The 25,303-nt window shown below is 34.0% G+C and overlaps 1 protein-coding gene across 4 annotated transcripts in view; it reads right to left on the reverse strand.

Annotated features, from left to right (window-relative positions):
• LOC143255591 (F-box/WD repeat-containing protein 4) overlaps positions 1-25,303 on the reverse strand; it is a 50,171-nt gene that overhangs the window by 3,869 nt on the left and 20,999 nt on the right. The window contains exons 2-9 of one of the 4 annotated variants that reach the window (XR_013030737.1): positions 24,645-24,743; positions 21,258-21,440; positions 14,500-14,638; positions 14,054-14,145; positions 4,812-4,877; positions 2,272-2,415; positions 1,179-1,314; positions 101-426 (exon numbers count right to left, since the gene is read on the reverse strand). Coding sequence is in view for 2 of the 4 variants with exons in the window: in XM_076511473.1 (XP_076367588.1) it covers positions 1,179-1,314; positions 2,272-2,415; positions 4,812-4,895; positions 14,054-14,145; positions 14,500-14,638; positions 21,258-21,440; positions 24,645-24,743 (877 nt within the window). In the remaining 2 variants the exon portion in view is untranslated. Of the gene's footprint in view, positions 1-100; positions 427-1,178; positions 1,315-2,271; positions 2,416-4,811; positions 4,896-14,053; positions 14,146-14,499; positions 14,639-21,257; positions 21,441-24,644; positions 24,744-25,303 lie in introns of all 4 variants that reach the window. The other 3 variants (XR_013030736.1, XM_076511474.1, XM_076511473.1) reach the window with 3 other exon arrangements.

Below are 25,303 nucleotides of genomic sequence, written 5' to 3' on the forward strand. Positions count from 1 at the left end.
ATTGTAATCTACTATTTGGTTCCAAATTTACTGACATAAATTCATAACATAGTAGTTCAATAAATTTTTGAATGCAAGTCAGCAAATGCAATGATATTACCTTTGATCCCTGAACCGTTACGGAAGAGTTGAGGAAAGTTTTCCTGATTGACATTTTAAGTGAAATCAGGTGATCCACAGTGAAGTGCTTTCAATAGAACCCACACTAGGTAAATGATAGAAGAGTGTTTGATTTGATGAATCAAACAAGACAAGCTTTAATCATCCTCTATAAGGCCTTATAGAGACAGCTAATCAAAGCAACTGGATGACAGTTAAAGGAATCTTTGGATCCTTCCCAGGCTTACAGAAAGGGAAAACAACAGCTTGGCACCAATCATTAAGAAAAACAAACACTGTCCTGCCAGTTCCATATTCACTTCTTCCCTGAAAATATTGGTGCCATCAGCAAAGAACTAACCTCTCTACATTCTTTTCCTCTAAACCCCAAGAATTTTATAGAAGAAGTGGTATTCAGAAGCTTGTGAATTGTTGGCAGAAAATAATTAATAATAACAGAACATACATTACCATTAAATAACATTAAAAGTATTTGAAATCCTCTTTTTTTCTGAACCTAAAATTGGACATTACTTAAGGGATGACCCGATACATGAAAAATTATATCATGCATCAGAAGAATAAAAAAACACAATTACTGTTCATTTAATTTCATATTTTTCATATCAGTGTACAAGTGTACATTGATTACAAAAGATAATTTTCCCAAGATGCTATGGTAGACAAAACAGCAGATAATAAATTTTTCAAAAATAAACTTGATATTTACTTTTGAGGTTCTAAATGTTATACAGATAAAAATATATAAATATAATAAAAATATAAAAGCTGCAAGATGAAAAAAAGTATTTATTTTTCTTAAATGTGAAAGTTACTTTGTATTGAGAGTGGTCTGAATGACTCAGTAAATTCAAAAGATAAATCTTAAAATAGTTTATTAAATAGTTGTGGATAAGACTTTTCACTTCCCATATTTCATGAAAATACACAGAGTTAATTCAGATTTACAATAAACATTAATTATTCAATACAACATTGGTCTAGTGGAAGAATCCATTTTAAATATTCCATGTGGAATTTTAATCATCTACATGCTTATTTGTAGGCTAAAAACATACCTGAACCTGCTTATTCCAACGTTTATCCCACAGTCTTACAACCCCATGTCGACATGTTCCACTAAGAACTGTCATGTTATGGTCAGATGATATGCAGTATACAGCAGAGTCATAGGGATCCTCCCACTCCAAAATACTACAAAATATGAATTACACATAACAAATCTTTCACATTAAACACTTTGAAAAGTAAATTTTTTTTATTATGTGATATTAAAATAATCCCATGAAACCACATAAGCATTTAACAATTCGAGTTTGGTTTGAACCTTAGACTCAGCTAAACACAAATACAAACAATTAATCTGAAAATTCTAAGTATACAACTAGAAATCATAGACTTAAATAGAAAGAAAAGTTTTTTTTATTTCTTTATTTATAAAATTACCCTCTAAGTTGTTGATTCTTGGATTGTATGAGCAGCTTATACTCTTGTGCAAACTTTGACAATTTTTCAATAGACTTTGGTATTTTGTGTTGTTATGCTGTCAATATTTTTTGAAACTCTTGCCCTTTTTATTGAAGTTAAAATTTTGAGAGAATTGTGGGAGTAAACTTAGCTGTTTAGAGTAACTCAGAAAATTTATGTTTAATGTTTTATAATTAACCATTACAGTACATAATTTATTTCCTAAAAACAACACATTCACAAGTTTATTTACAACATTAATATGTCAGCCTGAAATGAAATATTACATCCAACATATAAGATGTACTAAATGTATCTTCTAGTCTGAGTGACATAAGTACTTATTTCAAAGGATACCATATTCCTCAGAGTCAAAGAAACATGAAAACTTGTAAAGAATGAAATAATGCTAATACGTGGGAATATATTTTAGACATGGTAAATATTTTTTCACTTGAATAAACTCAGCATAAAACCAAAATTTAAACTTCTTCACTGTCACAGAATATACATAATGCAAAATAAATATACAACATTATTAATTTATTTGAGATTTTAATGAAATGTTGCCAGCAAGTCTAAATCATCTGTTTCACATATAAGTTTAAAAGTACATGAAATTATTTAGAGGAATTTACATTAAACAGTGTATTACACAAGCAAGTAACAAAACAATCGCATCACCTCTTGTTTCCACATCGAAGGTCCCACATCCTGATAGTTGCATCATATCCACAGCTAAGAATATCATGTTCACTTTCTGTATAAAGATGGAGAATGCCTGCACCTTTCCTGAAATTTTCTCCAAGACAAGATATTCTACTTCCACTTAAAAGAAAGAAAGAAAAGAATTCAACATTATCAGCACTTACAAGTGTAATTAATGTACTAGTAATTTAGTGCTTGATAAATATTTTAGTGTTAAGGGTTTTAGTTCAGATGCATATGTTTCAGTAACAGATATCAAACCATACATTTCTTTGACATCTTGAATTTGTCTAAAACTTGATATCCCATGAATGTTACAATATTTGTTTTAAAAGTTATTTAAATTGTGCATGTCAAAATTAAGAAAACCTTAAAAAGGGACAAAAATAAGCTCATTAACCTATCACAGATGTGCCTTCCAGCACCCAACTATAACAATCCCTAATTACATATGTATTCATCCAATCTTTTCTTCGATTCAGTTAAATTTTCTGCCTCGCCATTCTTGGAGGTAGCTTATTCCAAAAGCCAACCAGCCTGTAATACTGTCTAAATTACAAACAACTATTATGCTGCCAAAATATGAATTTGTGACTCTTTGTCCTATTGGTTTTACTGCTAAAAACAAAAGTATGATGAATATGTATTATGAATACCCTTAATAATTTTAAGCACCTCAATCAAATCCCCTCTAACCCTTCTCCTCTATAGCAAAAACAAACTTAAAGATTTTTAGTCTCTTCTCATAGGTCCATCCTAACATCCCAGGTATCATCATAGTGGCTCTTCTTTGAAACCTCTCCAACAATTTAATACTCTTGAGGAAGTGATCACAAAATTATCCACAATACCAACATTCAAAACGTTTTTACAAAAGATATGAATAAGTACAGATAATCTGGTTTGGTTTTAACTGATCACAAAATTCAACAACTGTTGATTTGAGGATACATAAAGAGGCTAACATTCATAAGCCTAAAAAGAAAAAAAATATTAAAACCCTGTAGTTTAATAATGCTACATTAGAATCAAAATGTTGATAGCACAAGTTCCTTAAATTTTCATTCTTAATAACTGTTATTTATCTTTTCTGAATTCAAATACTGTTGACTTATTTGAGTATGTTAGTCACTATAGTGACATATTTAGAGGGTTATAGCATTTTATATGCCACTAGGTCAACATATTTTGAGAGGGTTAGTGATACTAACAACAATAATAGTGTCATTAAGTGAACACACCGACAGGATTCAGCATACCTTACAAGAATGCCTCTATGCAATTGGAGATGTGAGCTGTGGTATCATATTTAGTTATATTCAAAGCAAATTCCTGACTGCTTGATACTGCTATAGATAATTTATGGATGGAGGATTGTGTGATAGCTCTTTCTAATAAATAATATCCATACTGTGAGTAACATATGCAGAGCACAAGATGACTATACCACAGTGAACAGAAAATATCAATAAACTATAATAAAATGCACAATTCAACTAAACTGCACCACAGAGGTCTGTCATTATCAGTGTTAGAATTCACAGTCTAGTAATCCTCAAGCTCAGTAGATGAATACAAATTAGTTGCACATATCTCAAGTAACTGTCTTCAAAATAGCTTAAAAAGTCTTTCTGTTGCAAAAAAGCATACATCAGGAATAAACAAACTACTTCCCAGAGACAGTAGTAAAAGGAATAGTATACAAAATACATTACACACAAAAGATGGAAGTGTTCTGTAACACTGGATGAAACTGACTAGTGACATTAAACAGGTAATTTACTTACAGTCCCAATAATTGTCCATGTATTAAGACCAATTATGATATTTCAGTGTACTGTTAAGATACATTGTTGGTACAGTTACATGAAGTTAGATGTCTAAGCAAGCAGGTATAGTGAATGAAACTGCCTCTTATGTTACCTTTTCTCAAAACATACCAATAGTCACCTGGTTATATCCATGGCATTTGCTTTGCTTAGACAGTTCCTCCCCAGACACTTGTTTCAATAGAAACTTCTGTGTTTAACAATGGTACAAAACAAAATTATGGCCATCAGATTAAACAAGACAAACAATAGTGTAGATAGTCCAATGGATCTGTTATATCATGTTTATAAAGTAAAATTAACCCTATATAATGAAGTTTACTCAACACATAAGAAAACACTTGAAAGTGTTTTAACTGTGCCACTCATGTTCCTCACTGTAAAAACATTCTCAATAGAATAACAGATTCATTCATAATGTGCAACACTCTGCCAAATGCAACAAAAGACAGATGAAAAACAATGTTAATGTCCATTTAACAATACTGGAAGCCAAAGCAGAGGAACACATTGTTAAGTAAGTGCTAAGTACTGAAATAGGATTTTAGAAAAAAAACAAATATTGAAATTAACTTAATATGCATAATATTCTTATTGACAGAGAATAAAACACAAAAACTCTTATACGAGTACATGGATGCTGGAATATTTACAGACAGTCTATGTAATATGTGAACTGCAACATACGTTTCAAGATCATACAACTGGAGCGGAGGTATTCCATTAAATCCTGCTGATCCTGTCACTAGGAATCTGAAAAATATGAAAAATCTACAATGATGTTATATTATGAATACAGCTTTCAAAGGATTGCAAATATTATCATAAACAACCAAAGAAATTCAAATTAAGCTGTACTACTAACAGGAAATCACATTAAAAAGTTAATTTCTCTTTTTTAATTCAATTTTATACAAGACAAAATTGTTTGTTTTGTGATGCAAATACTACATAAAAAATAAATAATGCAATGAACTAATTTTTTTCCTTAAGATCCCCCCCCCAATAAAGATCATAAGCTTTCAAAACAGTTTTCCAAAAATAACGAATCAACAGTCTATACATTCAGAAAATGTAATTATCTTTTCCCACTGCTCAATAACATTGAAATTAATATGTAGTTGAGATTGCAATATCTAGCTATATCAACTTGTCTTCCCTAATTTAACAGTGATAGAATAGAATGAAAGCAACTGGTAAGTTTCACCTACCACCAACTCTTGGGCTACTCTTTTACCAATGAATAATGGGACTGACCATCACTTAACATTTCCAAAGCTGAAAAGACAAGCATGTTTTGTGAAGAGCATTTGAACCCATAAATAAATAAGGGGATAAGCATCCTAAACACCAGGCCATTCCATGCAATATGTGACTAGGAGTGTAAATTTATAAAGTTTGAAAAACTCCAGTTTCAACAATTGATTCTTCTATTTTGAAGATTCTGTGAACTTAAAATGGGTTGTATAATATGAAATATATTGTTTGTTAGCTTCTATAAGCTATATGTTAACCAAATGTGCATGGGATTAGTTTGTTGAACTGAAACATATTGAAGAATGAATGTTACTATAGTTTTGAATTTGCTACATATATTTATGTGAAACGTGGAAAGCACAAAGTAATTGTACAGGTCTGCTGTATACACACACAAAAAAAATCAGATGTGTCACAAAATTATTTGTACTCAAGATCCATTTGTGAATTGATATTAGATTCTAAGAACTCCAAAATGCACAGCTACTGTTTGGTTTACTATTCCTGTATGCTGTATCTGGTATTTATTCTCTTCTAGCAAATAAATCAGTAATACAAGTGCAAATGAATTGTTGATAACTGTTATGTCAAATTCATAATACCACAATGAATGACACTATATAAAATGTAACAGGATGCACACACCTTTCCAAAGTAATTATCAACTGAAATTGACTAATTCTAATGCATTTCTCATGCAAGTCATCATGCAATAACCCTCCACCCATAAGAGTGCAACATTCTTTCTTGAACCATGCATGTCTCTCTCTTCAATTCTACAAACTAACACCTTGAATTCTAATAGAAAATGGAAGCACCAGTTTTCAGTGGGGTGTCTGAAAAGAAGTGAGAACCTGTCAGAAATATATTTTCAATATAGGATGACTATAACCTTCAACATTGTACATTACCTCCACTCGCATAAATAACTATAAGCCAGTATTGAATAGCTGGAGGGACTGGTACAAGGGAAAGAAAGAAGCATCCTTTAAAAGAGTCCAAAGGACACTCCCCAAAAGACAAATTAAAGATCTGATGTGGGAGACAGCACCACTTCTTCAGGTATATTCTTCACCCATCTTGGCAAGATATCACATATGATAGGCAGACAAGAAAAGAGGAGCACACCCAAGTGGGAGAGAACTATGGTAGTATAGGGATCTAAAATATACAATTCTTATAAAACTCAATATCAGAAAATATGAGAGTGGATAAGAATAAAAGAATGTGCACCTAGGTGTAGAATGGCAATGATAATATACAGCTAGTCAACTATATCCAAAGCTTATGCTGCTGAAAGCCAAAATCCAAGAAGGGATATAATAAGAATCATACTGTCAACAAGTCAACTACAATCCAAAACCTTGTTACCAGATAACAACATCCACATGGAGACAGGAAGGAGAACATACCAAGCAGATTGACTACAATCCAAAAATCAGGCCACTGAGAACCTACGTCCATGTTGGCATAGGAACGAGTATCATGAGACCAGAGGGAATTTATTACCCCCACTCCCCAAGGCCATCAAAAGGGCACCTGATATGAAATTTTGATAGATCAATCCAACAATCCAAAATCTGGCCTGAAACGAAGTCCACTTAGTATACCTTTTCACCCTCACATTTGTAATGGATAGGAACTGTCTCAAGCACAGGAACATCCCTAGATTACAAGCATCATGACACAGGGGAAGAACCATTATAATCTGTAAACACCTTCATACAGACTTGGAACACTGTCTGTCTGTCTGCGTGCGTGCAGACTTGTGTTGATTGGTTCAATTCTGAATCCAAACCCTAACTGCTGAGAACCAATATGAATTTGGGGATAGGATGAGGGTCCCAATCAGAGAGAACCCCAATTTTGATGGCTCACTTCCATTTGTTTTTATTTCATATTGGAAGATACCAACAGAACACCACCACCATCCTACTCTCAAATAAATTGTTTTATAATCATTTCTATATTTTTGTTAGTATTTTATTAACCTATTTAGAAGGATGCCTTTTTGGCCTACCACTCCAATGGCTTAGAACTGGAAAGTGGTAAGGACTTTCAACCTGCACTAAAATAAGAGGGAAAGTGCAGCGGGTAGTCAACAACTATTTTCAACTCCCCGATTACAAGACTATTTCCAAACCTAAAACCACTCAAACCAGAGGTATTGCACTTTTACACAAATACAACTTAAACATTACCGTGATCTACCACAACATACATACGCACCATGAACATATACTCTGCAACATCAAGAGAACACTGAACTACCCATCACATTATCCTCTTAGCTATATACATATCACCCCAATCTACCCCTGACACCACATTTCTCAACTCAATCATCAATACATTTAATAATGTAGTCATACTCAGTGACCTTAATGCATCGCATCCAGCACTCCATGGATATGCCACAAACACATACGGCAGAATCCTAGCTAACTTCGTGCATATACGTAATCTAACTGTAATTAATAACAATTCACCAACACTTACACACCACAATGGAACACAGAGTACAATCAATTTAACAATCGTCACCCCTTCAGTTATACACCTAACACATACCTTTAAAGTACACAATAACATCGGAGAAGATTGTAACCCCTTATCCTTTCAAATAAGTAACCCAAACTGGGCCAACCCCAGCAGAACTACACCAACTAAAACTCCCAACCACTCCCAAGGTTAACTAGCAGTCCTTTAACCACATCTTAGACACATTCCTCCCCGAACACTTAAAACTTGCAAATACTAAAGACAATATAGAATGTTATTATCAAAAAATTTCAAATTCCATAACAAAAGCAATACAGCAAGTATTCCCAACAAAACCAACACAAAACACAACTAACACCTGGAAGTTAACCCCCAAAATTCACTCTCTAATTATCACAAGAAGAAAACTTTGCTGTGAATTCATCGCTACACGCAATCCATTATTTTAACCACAAATAAACCATGTCAAAAACAACATAGAACATCTCACAAGAATACAGCAAAAAGAAAACTGGAACAACTTCTGTAATAAAGTTGATAACCTCAAATCTAACCCAGCCTCCTTTTGGAAAACCTTTAAAAATATATGTCGCAAAGACTGACATTGGCAAACTGACCTATTCGCCACATGCTTCTAGCACACCTTTAATACCCCACTACACACAAACTGTAACAAACACCACAAGACCAAAGTAAACACTATCATCGTAGACAATAGCGAACTTTTTTCAGTCCACTTCCCAGTCGACCTTACTCATATACACACCACTAATGATATAACAACCCCAATCTCTATAGCAGAGATCAAGACACACATAAGAAAACTTAAAAACAAAACCCCAGGGGAAGATCGCATACCAAATATAATACTAAAAAATGCATCCAAACTTCTTTTACACCTTACTAACCTCTTTAACCTCTTTCTCTCTGATTATTTACCAAATGCATGTAAATCAGCTATCATGACCCTAATCCCCAAGAAAGAATCTCACTCGCAACACCCTAGCGATTTCAGACCAATTAGTTTATTAAATTGTATTGGCAAATTACTGGAAAAAATTATCACAACCAGATTGCTTTGGAAATTAGAAAACGACAATATTCTATCTAATATTCAGAACGCAGGCCATAAAAACACACAGATTGCAGATCACCTTGTACAGCTCATAAAAACAAGTTGTACAGGGTTCAACAAACCCTAAGCTACACTTGCTGTATTCATAATGTACAAAAAGCTTTTGACACAGTCTGTCACAACGGTTTAAAATACAAAGTTCTTAAAGTTCAAAATACCTCCCACTTTTATCAGATGGATTTCCAACTTTGGAGAAAACTATACAGCTAAAATCAATTCAAACCTATCTCAGTCATTCACCTTTAATGCAGGTGTCCCACAGGGATCAGTCCTTAGTCCCCTACTGTATACACTTTGTTAATGACCAACTGCAGCTGACTACGTCACTCACTCATGCATCACAATATGCTGACGACATTGCTTTATGGTGTACTTCATGGGACCTCCTCCCTCACTAGCAGCTAAGAAAGTAGAAGAAGCATTAGATAAAGTCACTCACTTGTGCAATAAATGGAAAGTTACACTCAATCCCTCTGAAACCCCAGCTATAATCCTCCAGTGCAGGCTTAACAAGAGATTGAAATGCATTAAACTTGCTAAACTTAATCTTTATAACACCCCTATCTCCTTCTCTGATACCACTAAATTCCTCGGACTAACAATCAACATGAGACTTATTTGGAATTCTCATTTCAAAAACATTTGGAAGAAAGTCTTAACCAGAATCTCATACCTTTGCAAAATTAATCACTATGCCCACGGTTGCAGATCTCAAACCATATTATATATTTACAAAACATTCATTAGACCTCTAATAGAATATTGAGCCATGGTAACATGCAACATTAACAAGAACCAATTATTACTATTACAGAAACTTCAAAATTGAGTAATACGACTCACACGTCGTCTACCTCACTACACACCAGCAGAATATGTTCAAAGACATACCAAAATACTGCCAATCTCCGAATGATTCATTAAAATAGCAACAAAATACTAAAAAAATCCACTCATCACAACTCACACACTTAGTCTTCAAGAACATAGCAGCCACTCCCAAATCTTCTTGTAAATACTTATCCCCATATAACTTTATCCTGAATCAGTCCACACATTGTAACTCTTGCAATCTGTCATTTTACTAATCTATTATGTTTCTCAGTCTTGTTTCAGGTACAATTCACTTTTCAGGACCAGCTCATCTTAAGAGCAGAAGGTGGGCTTCATTCGGTCCTGTCTAGTGAAAGTGGGTTTTCTCGGGATACTCCCATTTATCCTACACTTAAATCTTAGGCATTGGATCTGTAGATCCCTGCTAGGGCATTTTGATCCATCGATCCATACCTGGCCCTAAATTGGCCCATTTAACTTTGATATATCGTTCATATTTTATCTGGCCTGCTTTTCGTCGCCTCTTCTGGTTTCCTTTTCAGTCGGGGTTCGCTTCACCTTTGCTTTGTCACCTGCTACGCCTCCCAGACTAGCATTTACGTGATTAAAATTATACTAATTAGACCTCGATCCTAATTATCTAATCATTTAGTCAAAATTCTTTTTTCCAATACCTACCAAGTGCAGGGTTGAAGGAAGGCTGTTTAGTCTTCGAGCACCCCAGGGGATTAATGTTTTGTCAGTTATATTAATCTTGTTCCTAAACACTTACCATAGTTGTGCATGCGTGTGTGTGGTCAGGAGGAATAACATCATACTGGACTATACTCACCCATGGACTACCTGAGTAAACTTATGAAATAAATCTATCACAATGATAAACCTACAAACAATCTTGTGGAACACTCAATCTCCACTGTGTGCATGGTTATGGAATATTGATGTTCAAGTCAAAATGGCTTACAAGCAGGTTTGAATAGTTAAAAAATGCTTGGTCAGGTATCACTTATTACAGAGTGTGATCCAGAAAGAAAGAGGGACATACCCCTAAATATGAGAAGAAAATATGAAAAGGTAACTTACCCAGTCACAATCTCATGAATGAGTGAAGGACAATGGTACCCTCAGAAGGAAGAAATAGAGAATGAGAGAGTAGACCCAGTGCTCAACAAATGAAGCACCTTCAATAGATAGCAGGGAAAGAGTAGGGTACATGATTGGAGTGAAGAAATCAGGAAGTGATAATGGGAAGAAAGATACAAGGAACAAAAGCTCAGTTGAATAACACTTCAGATCCAATGGGAAGAAGGAAAAAATAAAAAAGAATTAGTGGGAGGAAATGGATTTTAGAGAAGGAAGAATTGAAAACAACGAAGCAAATCACATTGTAAACGAGACAGAGAAGGTCATGTAGATCCTTCTGTAACATGATGTGGAAGATGAACCATAGATTAAAAAAAAAAAAATCAAAATCTTCACATGGAAAAGTACTGAGGAGGAGGAGGAGGAAGAGGAGCAACAACAAGGAGGAAAATGAATGGTTCCAAAGGATGGAGTGTTTAAAAATACATATTCCAGAAGACCAGCAGGTGAGGTATGTAACAAGAAAATGTTATCAAACTGGAAATTCAACAACCCAAGTTGACTATGGAGAGTAGAAGAGTATATTAACATAGAAGAAATGTGTAACATAGGCATTCTCAATGCTTTATAAATAGCCTAACAAAGTTTAATCAAAAAAGGTGACAAATTAAAAGAGTAGACCCAAGAAGTAACTGAGATTGGACTGTTTGATAAATAATTCCAACCAGCATCGATCGAGCAAACAAAACAAAGGTAGGTATTTTCATGTTTATTGGCACAAAGCTACTAGGCTATCTGTGCCAAACAAGATGTAGTATACTATAATGGCATATGGAAATTAATGTAAAAATACATAAAATATGTAAAATTAAGACACGCCAGGAAGACTGAAGCATAAAGTTCAAACTTGCTGTTAGTCACCTGAAGTTGGCCTTTTCAGTCCTGGGTTTGGGTCAAAATAAAAATTAAGATGTGTAAAAGAAATCATGCTAAAACAGTATATAGTCCAATTAAAACCTTACATTACGTTAAAAAGACCAATGGTTCTTAAAAATGTAAAAACAAGTAAGGCAGCCAACATCACCTGACATTGGTTAATGTCAAAGGCAAACCTACCTTAAAAATATGTTTAAAATGGCATTGTCGTTCTTGGTTGTTATGATGGCATGATAAAATATGTATGATTGTGACCCAAGTGCCACACAGACCACACATTGGTGCATCAGTACCAGATAAAAGGAAGTGGAGAGTTAAAAAACTGTGACCAATGCGTAGCTTAGACAAAACAACTTCCTCCCTTCAATCTTTACAGAAACAAGATCGCCAAAGAGCTAAAGAAGGCTCGATTTGAAAAAGCTTATTATTTTGTTGTTCATTCCAGGTTGACTGCCAACTGGTGTACAGTCGGGTTTTGATAACTGGGTCACATTCCATGTATGGAACAGGTATGGTGGTGATAGAGCCAGAGCAGAAGGACTTTGCTGCTATGTCAGCTAGCTCACTCACCTGAATACCAATGTAACCTGGTATCCAAAAAAACTGGACAGATATAGATGAAAGAGAGAGATGGGCCAGTTTGTTTTGGATATTGATAAGAATAGGGTGTTAGCTAACATGGAATGATGTCAGGGCCAATAGACAGCCAAGCGAATCAATATAGATTGTACAATTCGTATATTACACAGTTTCAATACGATTCAGGGCAATAGAAATGGCATACAATTTGGCAGTGAACATAGAAACTGTAGAGGGGATTCTATGTGCTACAACCAAACTGTAACAAACTAGGGCAGATCCTACATCTTTGTAAGCTACTAAATACATTCCAAACATTTTTTTCAGCCAAACTTTACCATAACTATACAAAAGTGATCAATTTGACTAACCTCCAAAATCACACAAAAGTCTAAATTATCCTTTTTCTTTTCAGAATAACTTCAAATTGTAACCATTAAACTACATTTATCATTAGTAGCTTTACATTTGTAACAGTATACAACTACTTCAATTTTATTACTTTAATACCTTTTGAACCATGTCTAACTACCATTCATGCAATTATAAGTTGTAAATCACTTAGGGAACATGTAACTCATATTACGCTATCAAGTTATATTAACCATGAGCTGCTTTAAACTGCTCACACACTTGTTTCATTAAACGCTTTTGCTTATTTGTCTTACCTTATCAAACCTGTTTCCTGTTTTTACATTTCAGTTATTTTATGATAAAAAATAAAGACACACATGACAATCAATAAATGCAGTCCTTACCTGTGCCTTTTTTTTTTCCTTGATGTCAACTGATGACAAAATTTTAGAGTACTACTATTATTAATTTAATTAAATAATGCATCAAAGAACATAAGAATAACATACAAAAACCAAAATATATCCCATCACTCTCATAATTTTTCTGGCTTTCCAACTATGCTACGAAAGCCATTGCAAGTTCATCCAAGCTAGTTGATAAGTTTAAGTTTCCTGTGGGAATGAAGCTTGTACTGAAAGAGAAACTGACAATTTCCTATACAAGAAACAATGTAATACAATATACATCACTTAAAATATGAAACTGGCTTTCTATTATTTATAAATAATAGTATTACTTGAACATTTGATAAATCCTGAAAGAGAGGGTCTGATAGGCTGGTGCATCAAAAGGGTTTAATTTTCTATTTAATGGCTCTAAGTAAATAATATTGATGGTTTTTAGAATTAAGGTTTATCTGAGCAATGATGATTTCATAGTGAATAATTTATGTTTAAATTTCATACTTATTAGTGGGTAGTGAATAAAATACACATAATGGGATGCCTAGAGAGAGAAAAAAATTACATTTGTCACACTAATGGTAATCTAGATTTTTTTTTTAAACATTGACTTATAAAATTAAAAACAAAAACTTACATATTATTAAAATATGGATTATTAGCCAAGATTTTAATGCTAATTAAACTCTCATGAACAAAAAGTAGTTTAAATTTTGAATGTAACTTGCACGCTAAAACCCTTGCAACATGCACAGTAAAAGGCAGCTGTGGAGGGAGGATTAAAGCATAGCAAATTATACAGCACTTACAACAGTTGGAGTTATTTTAAATTACTGTATTCATACCTGTTTATTGGAGTTATGGTGAGAGACCAAACTCTATCTCTAATATGAAGTGTGCTTCTTGGAACAAGTAAACCTTTCTGAACATTCCATGTCTGAAAATATAGCCAACTATCAGCAAGACTGAAAGACTAAAAAATTACAGGAATAAATTTAAATTCAAAATATGTTAATACATAAACTGCCTATCAAACATTTAATGCATTTAAGTTTTTCTTTACGAAATTTAGGACTAATGAATAAATACATACAACAGTATAGTGTTTCCCAGTTCTAACTCTTCTTTGAGAATGGAGAAAAAAAGCCTTTTATACATTTAATTTTATTTACAAAGATTAATTAATCATGTTTCTTCAAAATAAAATGTTCCAAAACAAATTATTTCTTTGCCCAAATAACAAAAAAAATAATCAAATAATAATAATTAAAAAAAACAAACACACACATACCTTGACAGTTCCATCTTTTGAACCAGAAACAATTATGTTATTCCAAACATCAACACTGTTAATGTCACTGAAGTGTGAAAGGTGGGATCGGAACAGCAGCTTTCCATTGTCAGCATGCCACCCACAGACAGTTCCATTCCTAATGGAACAATTATTTAAGTAAAACGTTTTTTTTTCCCACTATTGAAAAAAAAGAGATATTGTTGCTTATTTACATACCAAGAATTAAGTATTTATCTGAAAAGACTTAATGATTGGAAACTTGTGTTTTGTGTCCTGTCAAGTAGGTATTTTAGCAAAAATTATTAAAGCATTCTGTAACACATTACTTACTGTAAATCTATTTGTTTTAAAAAAATGAAAATTTTGAATCATGCATATACTTAAGCAAAGAAAAGAGATTCTGACAGTCAAATTACACTGTTCTTTACAAGAAACTATACATATCACATTTGGATATTTTAATGATCACTGACAGCAAGTTTGTCATATTACTTTTATCTTTTAATCCTTTTGCAACAAGTCAGGGGTCAAAGATCATGTCATTGTGTTTGTTGACTTACATTGAAATTAATAAATCAAGAAGTAAAGGAAACAATTATCTATTCTCACTATGACCTTTTCACTCTGTTGCTGCTGGACATAGTTTGCTAAGCCTTATAATTTTGCACATGGAGGATATCAAAACAAATGTTTTTTTTAGATTTTACATACACACACACACACACCATTGAATAACAATAACAAAAAAATCATAGATAAATATGATGATACCACAGAACTCCACTGTAATATAATGTATTAAGCATACTAAGTAAGGTATATTTAGATTTTGTAAAACATCAAACTTTGAGCAGACTAAAAGACACAACCTACATCCTTGAAATTTTGGATCAAAAGAACATTGTAGTCTTTCCACAGATTAAAATGGTTGAGAAAGTCACTAGGCAGAACATTCTGAGCCTATCAATTGGTTATTCACAACTTATATTGTAATAGTGTATACAAGGCACCATTTCCAAATATGGAAAGAGGTGAATGGGTTCACTATTTGTTTCAGTATGCATGCCATATCTCACAAAAATAAAAAGATAAGTTCTAATTTTATATTCTGACTTATCAATATTAGTAATTTGAGTTCTTAATTTCTAGAAAACTATAGATTTAGTATTTTAACATCAGAAGAAAAGTAATTTTAACCAGTACTGCATTCGACATACCATGTCACTCGCTAAGGTGGGTTCTTTTAATAATTACTTTTAAATTAGAAAATTAACTCATAATATCAAGGTTTGTATTATAATCTAGTTTTATTCCAAACTTATTGACAAATTCATAAAATAGTAGTTCAATAAAATTTAGAATACAAATCAACAAAGATTATGACATGACCTTTGACCCATAATTCCTTGAAAAATAATTCAAAATTATAGTATAAATATTTAATGTGTGCAAATGTGTATATGGACTTGTATATTTTATACCAAGTTCATTGCAAAGGGTTAAGGCAAAGTATTTTAAACTTAATGTTAGCAAAATTATTATTCTGCCTGTTAATTGTTTAACAATCACGCAATACAGAAACGAATAAACTTTCTCCTCTACCATAAGAGGTCCAGAAGGCAACTTCCAGGCTTGGAATGACAGAATTGTGCATACCATAAACAACCAAAAGAACAGAATTCATCCTGTCTGGAATTAACATTAATCCTATCTTCCCCACAAAGTAGGCAAGAAATTTTCCACTTGCCCCTGGAGTAATGGAAAGTACATGCAACCTGTTGCTAAACCAGAAACATATGAAAGAACCATTTCTCATTTGGAATATTGAAGAGATAGTGGACATTGTTCCATGAACAATATACAAAAACCAGCATTGATCAAAGATAAGGGCCATGCACATGACAACCAAATACCAGTGTCAAATCTGAACAAGAATTATGAGTAGGCTCTTGCAGAGACTAGTACCACTCCTACTGGTATCTGGGAAAGAAAAAAAAAAAAATCCAGGAATTAGAGTATGTGAACCCCCTACTTTGCTCTCTTCTCCAATAGTGGAGGGAAAGCCTCTGTCCACCACCTCAGTGACTGGAAACTGAGAAGTGTACACCAATTACCTGGGGGGGGGGGGTAACATGCTTTGGGGGAATCTTGAGGAACAGTGCTATGGAAACTATGCAATGGGTAAATCAAATTCACCTACACTTTTAAAAGCAAATTAACACTAACTTATTCAACCTAAAGATCAGCAGAGACATGCAGAATCCCCTTTAGCTTTCTTCATGATGATCAACAAGTAGTGGTGTATGATGATTTTTTTTAATTTTATGCAAAGCTACATGAGGGCTATCTGCACTAGCTGTCCCTAATTTAGCAGTGTAAGACTAAAGGAAAGGCAGCTAGTCATCACCACTCAGTGCAAACTCTTGAGCTACTCTTTTACCAATGAATAGTGGGATTGATAGTAACATTTATAATGTCCCCACAGTTGAAAGGGTGAGCAAGTTTTGTGTGAAGGGAATTCAAACTCGAGACCCTCAGATTATGGGTCGAACGTTTTAGTAACTGACCATGCTGGGCCATAATATGGTAATACCCTCTGGCAAGTGCTTAGATGGTCTCATGGAACATCCCACTTTGACAGTGCCTTTGTAATGTGTAGTAATAACAAAAAGTGGTTTACTAGTGTGGAAATAAAAACAGAGGACATGCCTATCTGAGCAACACTCCCCATAGAATTGGATCCAGGGAAAAATAAAGGGACCCTGGAAATAAAAGAGTATATGACTGAGGAAGATATATGAAACTTGTTGAAATATAACAGATGTAGTCAACATAGCTAGAAGGTGTAAGCAAAAATCCTCAGAAGAGAAAACTAAGATCATACACTTAATGAAATGGGAAAGAATTAGTAGCAGTCCACATAACAATCTGAACATTGTCTTGCAGACAGAAATTCACTCAGGTGGCTGATGACACAGTAGACATGTGACAAATCTGATGACTTGTGACATGCAAAATATTCCTCTCCTTTATCAGTAATCCATTATAGGCCATGTGAATCACTCTGCAAAGCCATCTCATTATGGTACTGGGAGATAAATCATGGGAAATTGAAGGATCTCAATGAATGAAAAATTTATTCTTAGCACTTGAAATGAATTAGTACAAGCCACAAACCATCTGAGGGCCCCATCAGAACATAAATAATCATGATCAGGGTGCTCATAAAATATGAGAAATGGCTGGAAAATGAATTGGTATTGTTTCCTTTTCCTGGCTGCTAGTCTTAGGTAGAATGGACTTATCAGGGTAAAGCAGGATCAATATGGAATAATAAAGAGTACAATGCATGTTGGCTGCAAACAAATCTGACTATGTCCACAAGTCAACAATAATAAAAAATACAATTTAAGAGAAAGGTGAAACAAAGCACACAAAGTTAAGGGCTCAAAGGGATAAGACTATGCATGCAAAAACAACTGCAAATCCCAATTTGTTAATTGAAAATGTTGTTTGGGCCAAAAAATATGAAAGGATTTGAGTAGACCTGATAGTATTGGGGGTTCAAAAATCTTCCAAAAATTTGGAATACTGAAAAATAGTGGATAAGAATGCCTTGTATACAGCTACTATAGATGAAGCAAGACCCCTCTCATGACTTAAGTCATAAAATAGGAAATGCTTTGAGGATAAAGAGGGTTTAAAGTTTATTTTAATACACCATTGGTAAAGTGTGATATATCTGTTTATAAATGGCCATAGTTGTCCTATGGAAAGATCTAGTTAAATACAAAGAAACCTTTTGTGAAGCAAAAGTCCACAACTTCCAAGGATGAAGAATGATTTTTAAAATATCTGGACAGAGAACGTCTGAAGTTATCTCAGCAGAGATCACTAAGGTGGAAAAGGTAGACAAATTTACAGATAGCAAAAAAGTGGAAACAACATTTGAGCTGGCTACATGAAGTAACAAAGATGTTGACAGAGTGGAACAAACCATAGTTAGAACCCATATCAATAGATAAATCAGAAGAAAGGCATACAGATATAAACATGTCTATGTAAACATCCTGACTTAATGCATCTACTGCAAATGCTGAGGAGAAAATATCAAAGACCAAAACAACTACAGCTGAAAATTCAAAAGAGTCACAAAAACGTCAATCATTGGAGACCTGAAATGAGAGCAAATCCACTGAGAAACATCATGATGTAGCATCCACTTAACTGGAAAAAAATTCAGATTGGTTAACACAAGTGAATTGCAATTACATTCATAGCTCCTAGAATATGGCATGCCATGAGACTGATATAATGAGAATAAGCCCAGTAAAAAAGATCAAAAGTACTAAAAAAAGTTCTCTATAATGTGTGCCAAATTGATGAGAAATCTGAGATACTGCTATGAAATTGTCAAAATGTGTCATGAGAATTTTTCCCCTTCAAGAGAGACGGACCCTGAACCAGTCCAGTGTGTTGTAAGAAGTTCGTAAATGTTGACACAGAGGAAAGGCTCATTTTCCATTCAAGTATCATGAAACTCCTGACCTTGAAGATTAGCTCCCCATTACTGAAAAAAATCTATCTGTAAACAGATGAATCTTGGGACAAGGTGGTGGAATGGGTACCTCAATAGTAGTGTTGTTCCAATCCAACCACCATTTGCAATGAAAGATGTTGCTCCTTAACTCCTTAATATTAAGACAGTATGATCCAAAGGATTGGAATGCATGATACATATGTCATACAGCAATCATTGAAGGGACCTCATATGTGCCAGTCTCAAACAGTAGCCACATACCAAGAAGAGGGAACCATCCATGCAGTAAAAAGATGTAAAAATAAATAAAAGCCTGATGGCTCTTTCCATGCTTTGATGCTTGGTAAGGGTTAGTTGAGTGCAACTTGAGTATTGAAAAACACACCCATATGGATAAGATATTGCTGTGATGACAATTTTTTTAAGTCTGATGAGGAAGCCCATTTTTATGGCTTCTGAAAGGAGAGTCAAAGTGTTATTCTACTGATTGATAGGTTGGTGCCAGACATCTATATAATGATACATGTACAGACCCATTAAATACAGGTGATAAGAAAAAGCTTGAATAACTCTGCAGAAGACTTAAGTTGCTAATACAAAACAAAGTTAGATTCTGAACTGCAGCATACTACTGAGAAATCTCTGGGAAGATTCCACTGAGAATATGGAGATAAGCATCTGTAAACATCCAGAGCAATGGCTCAAAGTGCCATCTTTGGTTGAGAAAAAATTCTATTGTGAAGTAAGAAGAACCTAAAAATTAAAGAGTTTTGTCAGATCAATGACGATGCCAATTTCATGTCTTATTTGGTACAATAAATGAACAGAAATAAAATTAATCCTCTCTTTTGCCCTTTTGACTAAAAACTCAGCCTGGAAATGAAGCTCCACACACAGTGGATCTGTCGGAAGTGAACAGGCAACAGATTGTGCAGATAATGGTGGAGGTGATGCAAAATGAATGACAAATCCTGATGCCAGATGAAGGAGTACCTCTGGATCCCTAGTGAAATAATTCCAAATGTCCAGAAAGTAATGTAATTGTACTCCCACTGTTCCTCACACCTACAGGATAGTCACTGATCCCATTGTCATTGATCCACCCAAGTCTAAGATCCTTGAGAATAAGGACAGACTATTATAGAAACCCATAGGCCAGGAACTGCAGGAGTATGGAATTCAGGAAACAACAGTTCAACACTCCCAAATTAGCACCTGATGCACAAGAAAAGTGAGAAGTCAGTGGTGGTAAAGAAGAATGTAAATGGGCTGTATCAGTTTGTGAACATCTCTAACACCAGTAAACAACATGGAGCTGAGAAAAGGATCTTCCCATAACTCTGAAAGCAAAAGACTGTAAAAATAACTCTTTCTCACAAAGTGTCTCCTAATAAGAAACTAGCCAGGAAACCAACAAAAGAACAAAAAAATACAATCTAACTGAGGCAGTCATCACCAAAACCTCCAACTCATTCTCAAATTGCCAAGGGAACACTGATAAGCTTCATACAAAAGTTGGATGAAGATAAATACTCTAGGACATTTATGACAGTAAGAAAAATTTGAGAAAACAGGGATCTGTTTAAAGAGTTCACAGGGTCCAATCTAGAACCCCACAGGTCCAAGAAAGGGTCCATCTGTTGAGGATAAACATACCTCCTCCTGGTGGTGATAAGACAAAACATGGTGTTTCAATAAATGTTATCCTGTCATGAAACTGAGCAGAAAAGCTCAGCATGATAAGCAATATGAGGAGGAAGAAGTACAAAGTAGTCACCTGCCATTCTGCATGCCAGGAAGGAAAATGTATAAGCAAATGCATTCAGAAAAGATTCCCAAAACCTGACATACCTGAGTAATCAACTGAAGAAAAGGGACTGGAGGTGGCTGATCAAAATTCTCTGTTGAGGATGATCAAGTAAAAGAAGGCAAAGAAGCGAGTAAATTATCCCCAGCCAGACCCTGGTCATTTGCAAAAGTCATCTCAGTTTGAAAGGAATAATGGTTATGTTCTGTACTTTCACAACATAAGCAATTAAGAAATAACACATACTATCCAAGAACAAAATTCATGCTACATAGTGTAATTTATGGAGTAATATGCTTGATGTGTTAAATTGCTTGGAAGCTTCTTAACTCTTTTGGATAAACACATTGATATGAAATTTTACATTTAGTCAACAATAGCTCTACCTTACATAATACATAAATGTACCTGCTTCCACTGTAAACTATCCCATCTTTGCACACAAAATGGCAAACATCATCAACATGTCCACGCAAGACCAGTTCTGGTGTATGTTGCAGAAGACCTCTAGGCTTCCTGGTATAACAAAAAATATTACTTCCTCTGCTGTACCAAAGTTTGTTTGCTTCCAATTGAATCCATGGCATGTACCTAAGATAAATATATCAATGATGTTTCAAACATATACATGAAGTAATCGAGATTTCTAAAGACAAGTTACACCATGTATGGCATTTATTTAGATTGATTTACATAGGTATGTCTAGGACTAGCAGTAGCAAAGAAAAAACTGAAAAAGCTGCAACCTAAACAAATGAAAAATTAAAACAGGAAGGATTTTAAAATCCTTTTAAGACATACCCAATGTTTCCATACATAAAATTTAAAAAAACAACAACAACTTTAGTGCAGTGACAGTTCTACTATACATATGTAATATTCCTCAACTGTATTTGAAATTACATTATTTTCATCATCATCGTTAAATATACAGGCATTAGCTTACAAAAAAAAAAAAAAATCACTACTTGTATATAGTTCCATGATAAAATTATCCTGTTCATTTCGGTTTTCATAAATAAATATTGAAGTCAGTATATCCAACTCCACAAGATAACATGAAGTATTTTGAAGTATGTGAACTAATTTTTGCAACAAACATTTATTTTCATCAAGAATAATAGAAAAATCCTCTTAAACCAGATACAAGTTTCATTCGTCATGTGCATAGATTTTTGGACACAAACGTTTTGTTGTAACAAAAGTTTCATATGTACATAGCAAGTGGGGGTCAAAGTTTACATGCCCCAAGTTTTTATAGAGTGCTATTCAATATGGTAATATCCCTTTCATCACAGGTTGATGCATTTTGCAGCACTTTGATAAAATCATTTATTGTACCTTCACAAAATCTGACAACTTTCCAGTAAATTAAGTCTTTTGTAAACAAAAATTCTGAATTTTTATTAAGTATTTTTACCAACATTTTTTTAATTATATGTTGTCAGAATATTAACTGCTCCAATGGCAAAATGACTTGTGTTAAACTTAAAACTACTTTTTTCATCTGAAAATTGTCAAATTTTATATCTCAAATTTCCAAAATAAATATCAAATGTTTTTTTGTTTTTTTTTTAATATTTTATATCTTATTTTTTCTTCCCTAATTCTATAAAAGGTTTGCCTCAGAACTGCTGAAAAACTTCAAAATAAATCAACTACTCTGCATTTGTGATCACAAAGAGAAAATGAACCCTCTTCCATGAACAATGTACTGATCCACTGCTGATCAAAAAGAAGTGCTGTGCTCAATCCAACCAGAGAGCCATGTGTTAAATCTTAACCAGTACAAGTATGGTTGGCACTTCTAATCAAAGTGGGTTACACCTCTTCTCAGAACATGACTGCTAAAACATTTATCAGTGAAAATGTTCAATGTGGGGCTAAGCAAAGACTGAGAAAGATACATGGCACCTTAGAAATTAAATCCCAATGCCATGTGAAGAACTACATTACCGACATGCCTGTAGATTGAGCTTCTGTGCAGACAGGTGTACTGTGTCAGATCATGGTCAGATGGCCAAACAGTAAGTGAAAGAGGTGGGTACTCCTGAAAGTACCTTAGAAACAGAAACCAACAAGTAATTATCAATCCAGAGCTATCAAAAAAACATGCTAGTGGGTAGTGTTTTGGGTAACATGTGAATTGCAGGGAAGGCCTACAGTTTCAATCCCATTCAGACCTAATGGAATGCATCTATTACCAAAGCCTCAGGGTATGGTATTGGAAACCAAATTGCCAGTACTTGGGTGGCTCCAAAGAATAGTCTACCTGCAAATAATCAGCATTTAAAAAAAAAAAAAAAATCAAAGAGAACACCTCATGATACAGCATCTATTTTGTTACGATAGTTTGTTTGGGTTAAAACAATTGATTTTCTCCCACAATCAACACTTGTGCAACATAACAAGCTAGGAGATCCAAGGTTCAAACACAAGTAGCCCTTAAATGTGATGAGAAATGCAATATACCACCATGAAATTTTTAGAGTAAAGTCTGATAATTTTCTCCTTAAGAATCCAAGACCATTAAGCATCAGTCACTGAAGAGCAAGAATCTCTAAAACATTGTGTAGAGCCTAGAATTCCCAGCTGTTGAGATATGCATCCCCATCTCTGAAGAGAGAGATTTATGAAGAGGTGGCTCTCTGAACAAGGTGAGAGTAGAGGAACCCATACCTCAGCATTGCCATGATTTAACAACTCCTTGAAAATGAAGAATGATCCTGAATAAGAACACTAGAAAATCTGGCAAATCCATGTTTATGATCTCTTGGTCATATGAAGAACCTTCAAAAGGAGCTCTTGTGCATCTTAAAGGGCATGAGGAATTCAAGTAATGCCCACAAGAAAAAGAGCTCTCCATGTAATGGGAGAAGGAAAGGTGACTAAGAGTTGAGCTTCCAGTTTAACAGAGTGGAGCCAGATGGAACTTGCCTAAACCCAACTAATATATGTGATGGAAAACTCTGAGACTGATGACATTAAGTTTAGCAAGAATAGATGTCTTAGGTTTGAATCACTTGTGAACCTTGGAGAATCTAGAAATTGATATAAACAAAAAGACAAAATCTATGGCTGAACACCAATCTCCTGTCTTCTTAAGCTCAACAAACTGATGGGAATAAAACCCCAAAAGAACTTGCACAATTTTCTCTCTACCCCTAAACCAACTAAACTCTGAAAGACCTGAAACTAAGTTCCAAAACCCGAGGAATTGTAAGAAAGAAACATTAGAGGTTGGGTGGTGAAAAGATGGGAACTGAATGACTACTCCTGACTCAAGGACATAGTACTCATGAATCTGTGGTTACAGTTTACAACACATCCAGAAATTTTCAGAGCCAACATGCAAACAGTACAATGTACAAAAGTATTTTTCTTCACATGGACATCATTTTGCATTTCAACTTGTCAGTCTAAGTCAGACTGACACCAGCAATTTAGAAGCATATCTCATATACAAATATGCTTGTAGCTCTAACTTATAATTTGTGAGCAATTATGTTTTTAAAATAGTTTGACCAGTGAAGTATACAAACTGACAATATATTTGCTTTCTCTTAGTGTGTGCGCATTAAAAAGTAAGTAAAATAAAACACTCTTCAATCCTTTTTCATACACACTAATAACTGAATTATTGGCTAGGAAACTAATAATTTACTGTCATTACCAAATAATCTGTGCATAGTGTGATAATTAAGGTTTCATTTCTAGTAATTATTCAACACTAAACAAAGAGCCTTGATAAAAAGATATGTTCAAATATAATCCAAAAATATGGAGTATTCTTACTTTGTACGTTGAGAAATCAAACCGAGTTCTTTGTATTTCGATTTCCTCCAGTTCAGTGATACTTTGTACTTTTCCTTAGAAGATAACAACAGGAATGACCTAACAGGAAGCAGACAAGAAGATATCAGCACATTAACAGCACGTGAACTTATAATTTGGTTTAACAAGTTGCTACATAATTCAAGTTTGGTGCTATCTGCAATTAGCATACACAACTTCGAACATTTCAGTAACATCCACTAGATTTGACAACTCTTTCTTTCAATAAAGGTATATAAACATCCACACAGACAAGAATATACAAATACAGAATTTTCAAACTTACAAAACATTCATATAGGTACAATTTAAGCATGTGCATATTGAAATTCAATGTATACCATTACAGATTTGAAACTAAAATGCACTGCATCCACTGTATATCACCATTGGTACATTTGTTATTTCTTTCTACATAAAATTTTACAAATTAAAACACCAGAATGTATTGTTATTGTTCAGAAACCAATAAGATAGTTTTATAAAACTACAATATGAATATTAATCAACTTTATCATGCACAAACGTCAAGACTAAAAGGCATAAATAGAAACTTCGGCAGGATAGGAAAAAATGTACTGTTTTTGGCACATAATTAGATTTGAGGAAAGGTTGATATA

The sequence above is a fragment of the Tachypleus tridentatus genome, chromosome 7, assembly GCF_004210375.1.
Source record: "Tachypleus tridentatus isolate NWPU-2018 chromosome 7, ASM421037v1, whole genome shotgun sequence".
NCBI classification, from domain to species: domain Eukaryota; kingdom Metazoa; phylum Arthropoda; class Merostomata; order Xiphosura; family Limulidae; genus Tachypleus; species Tachypleus tridentatus.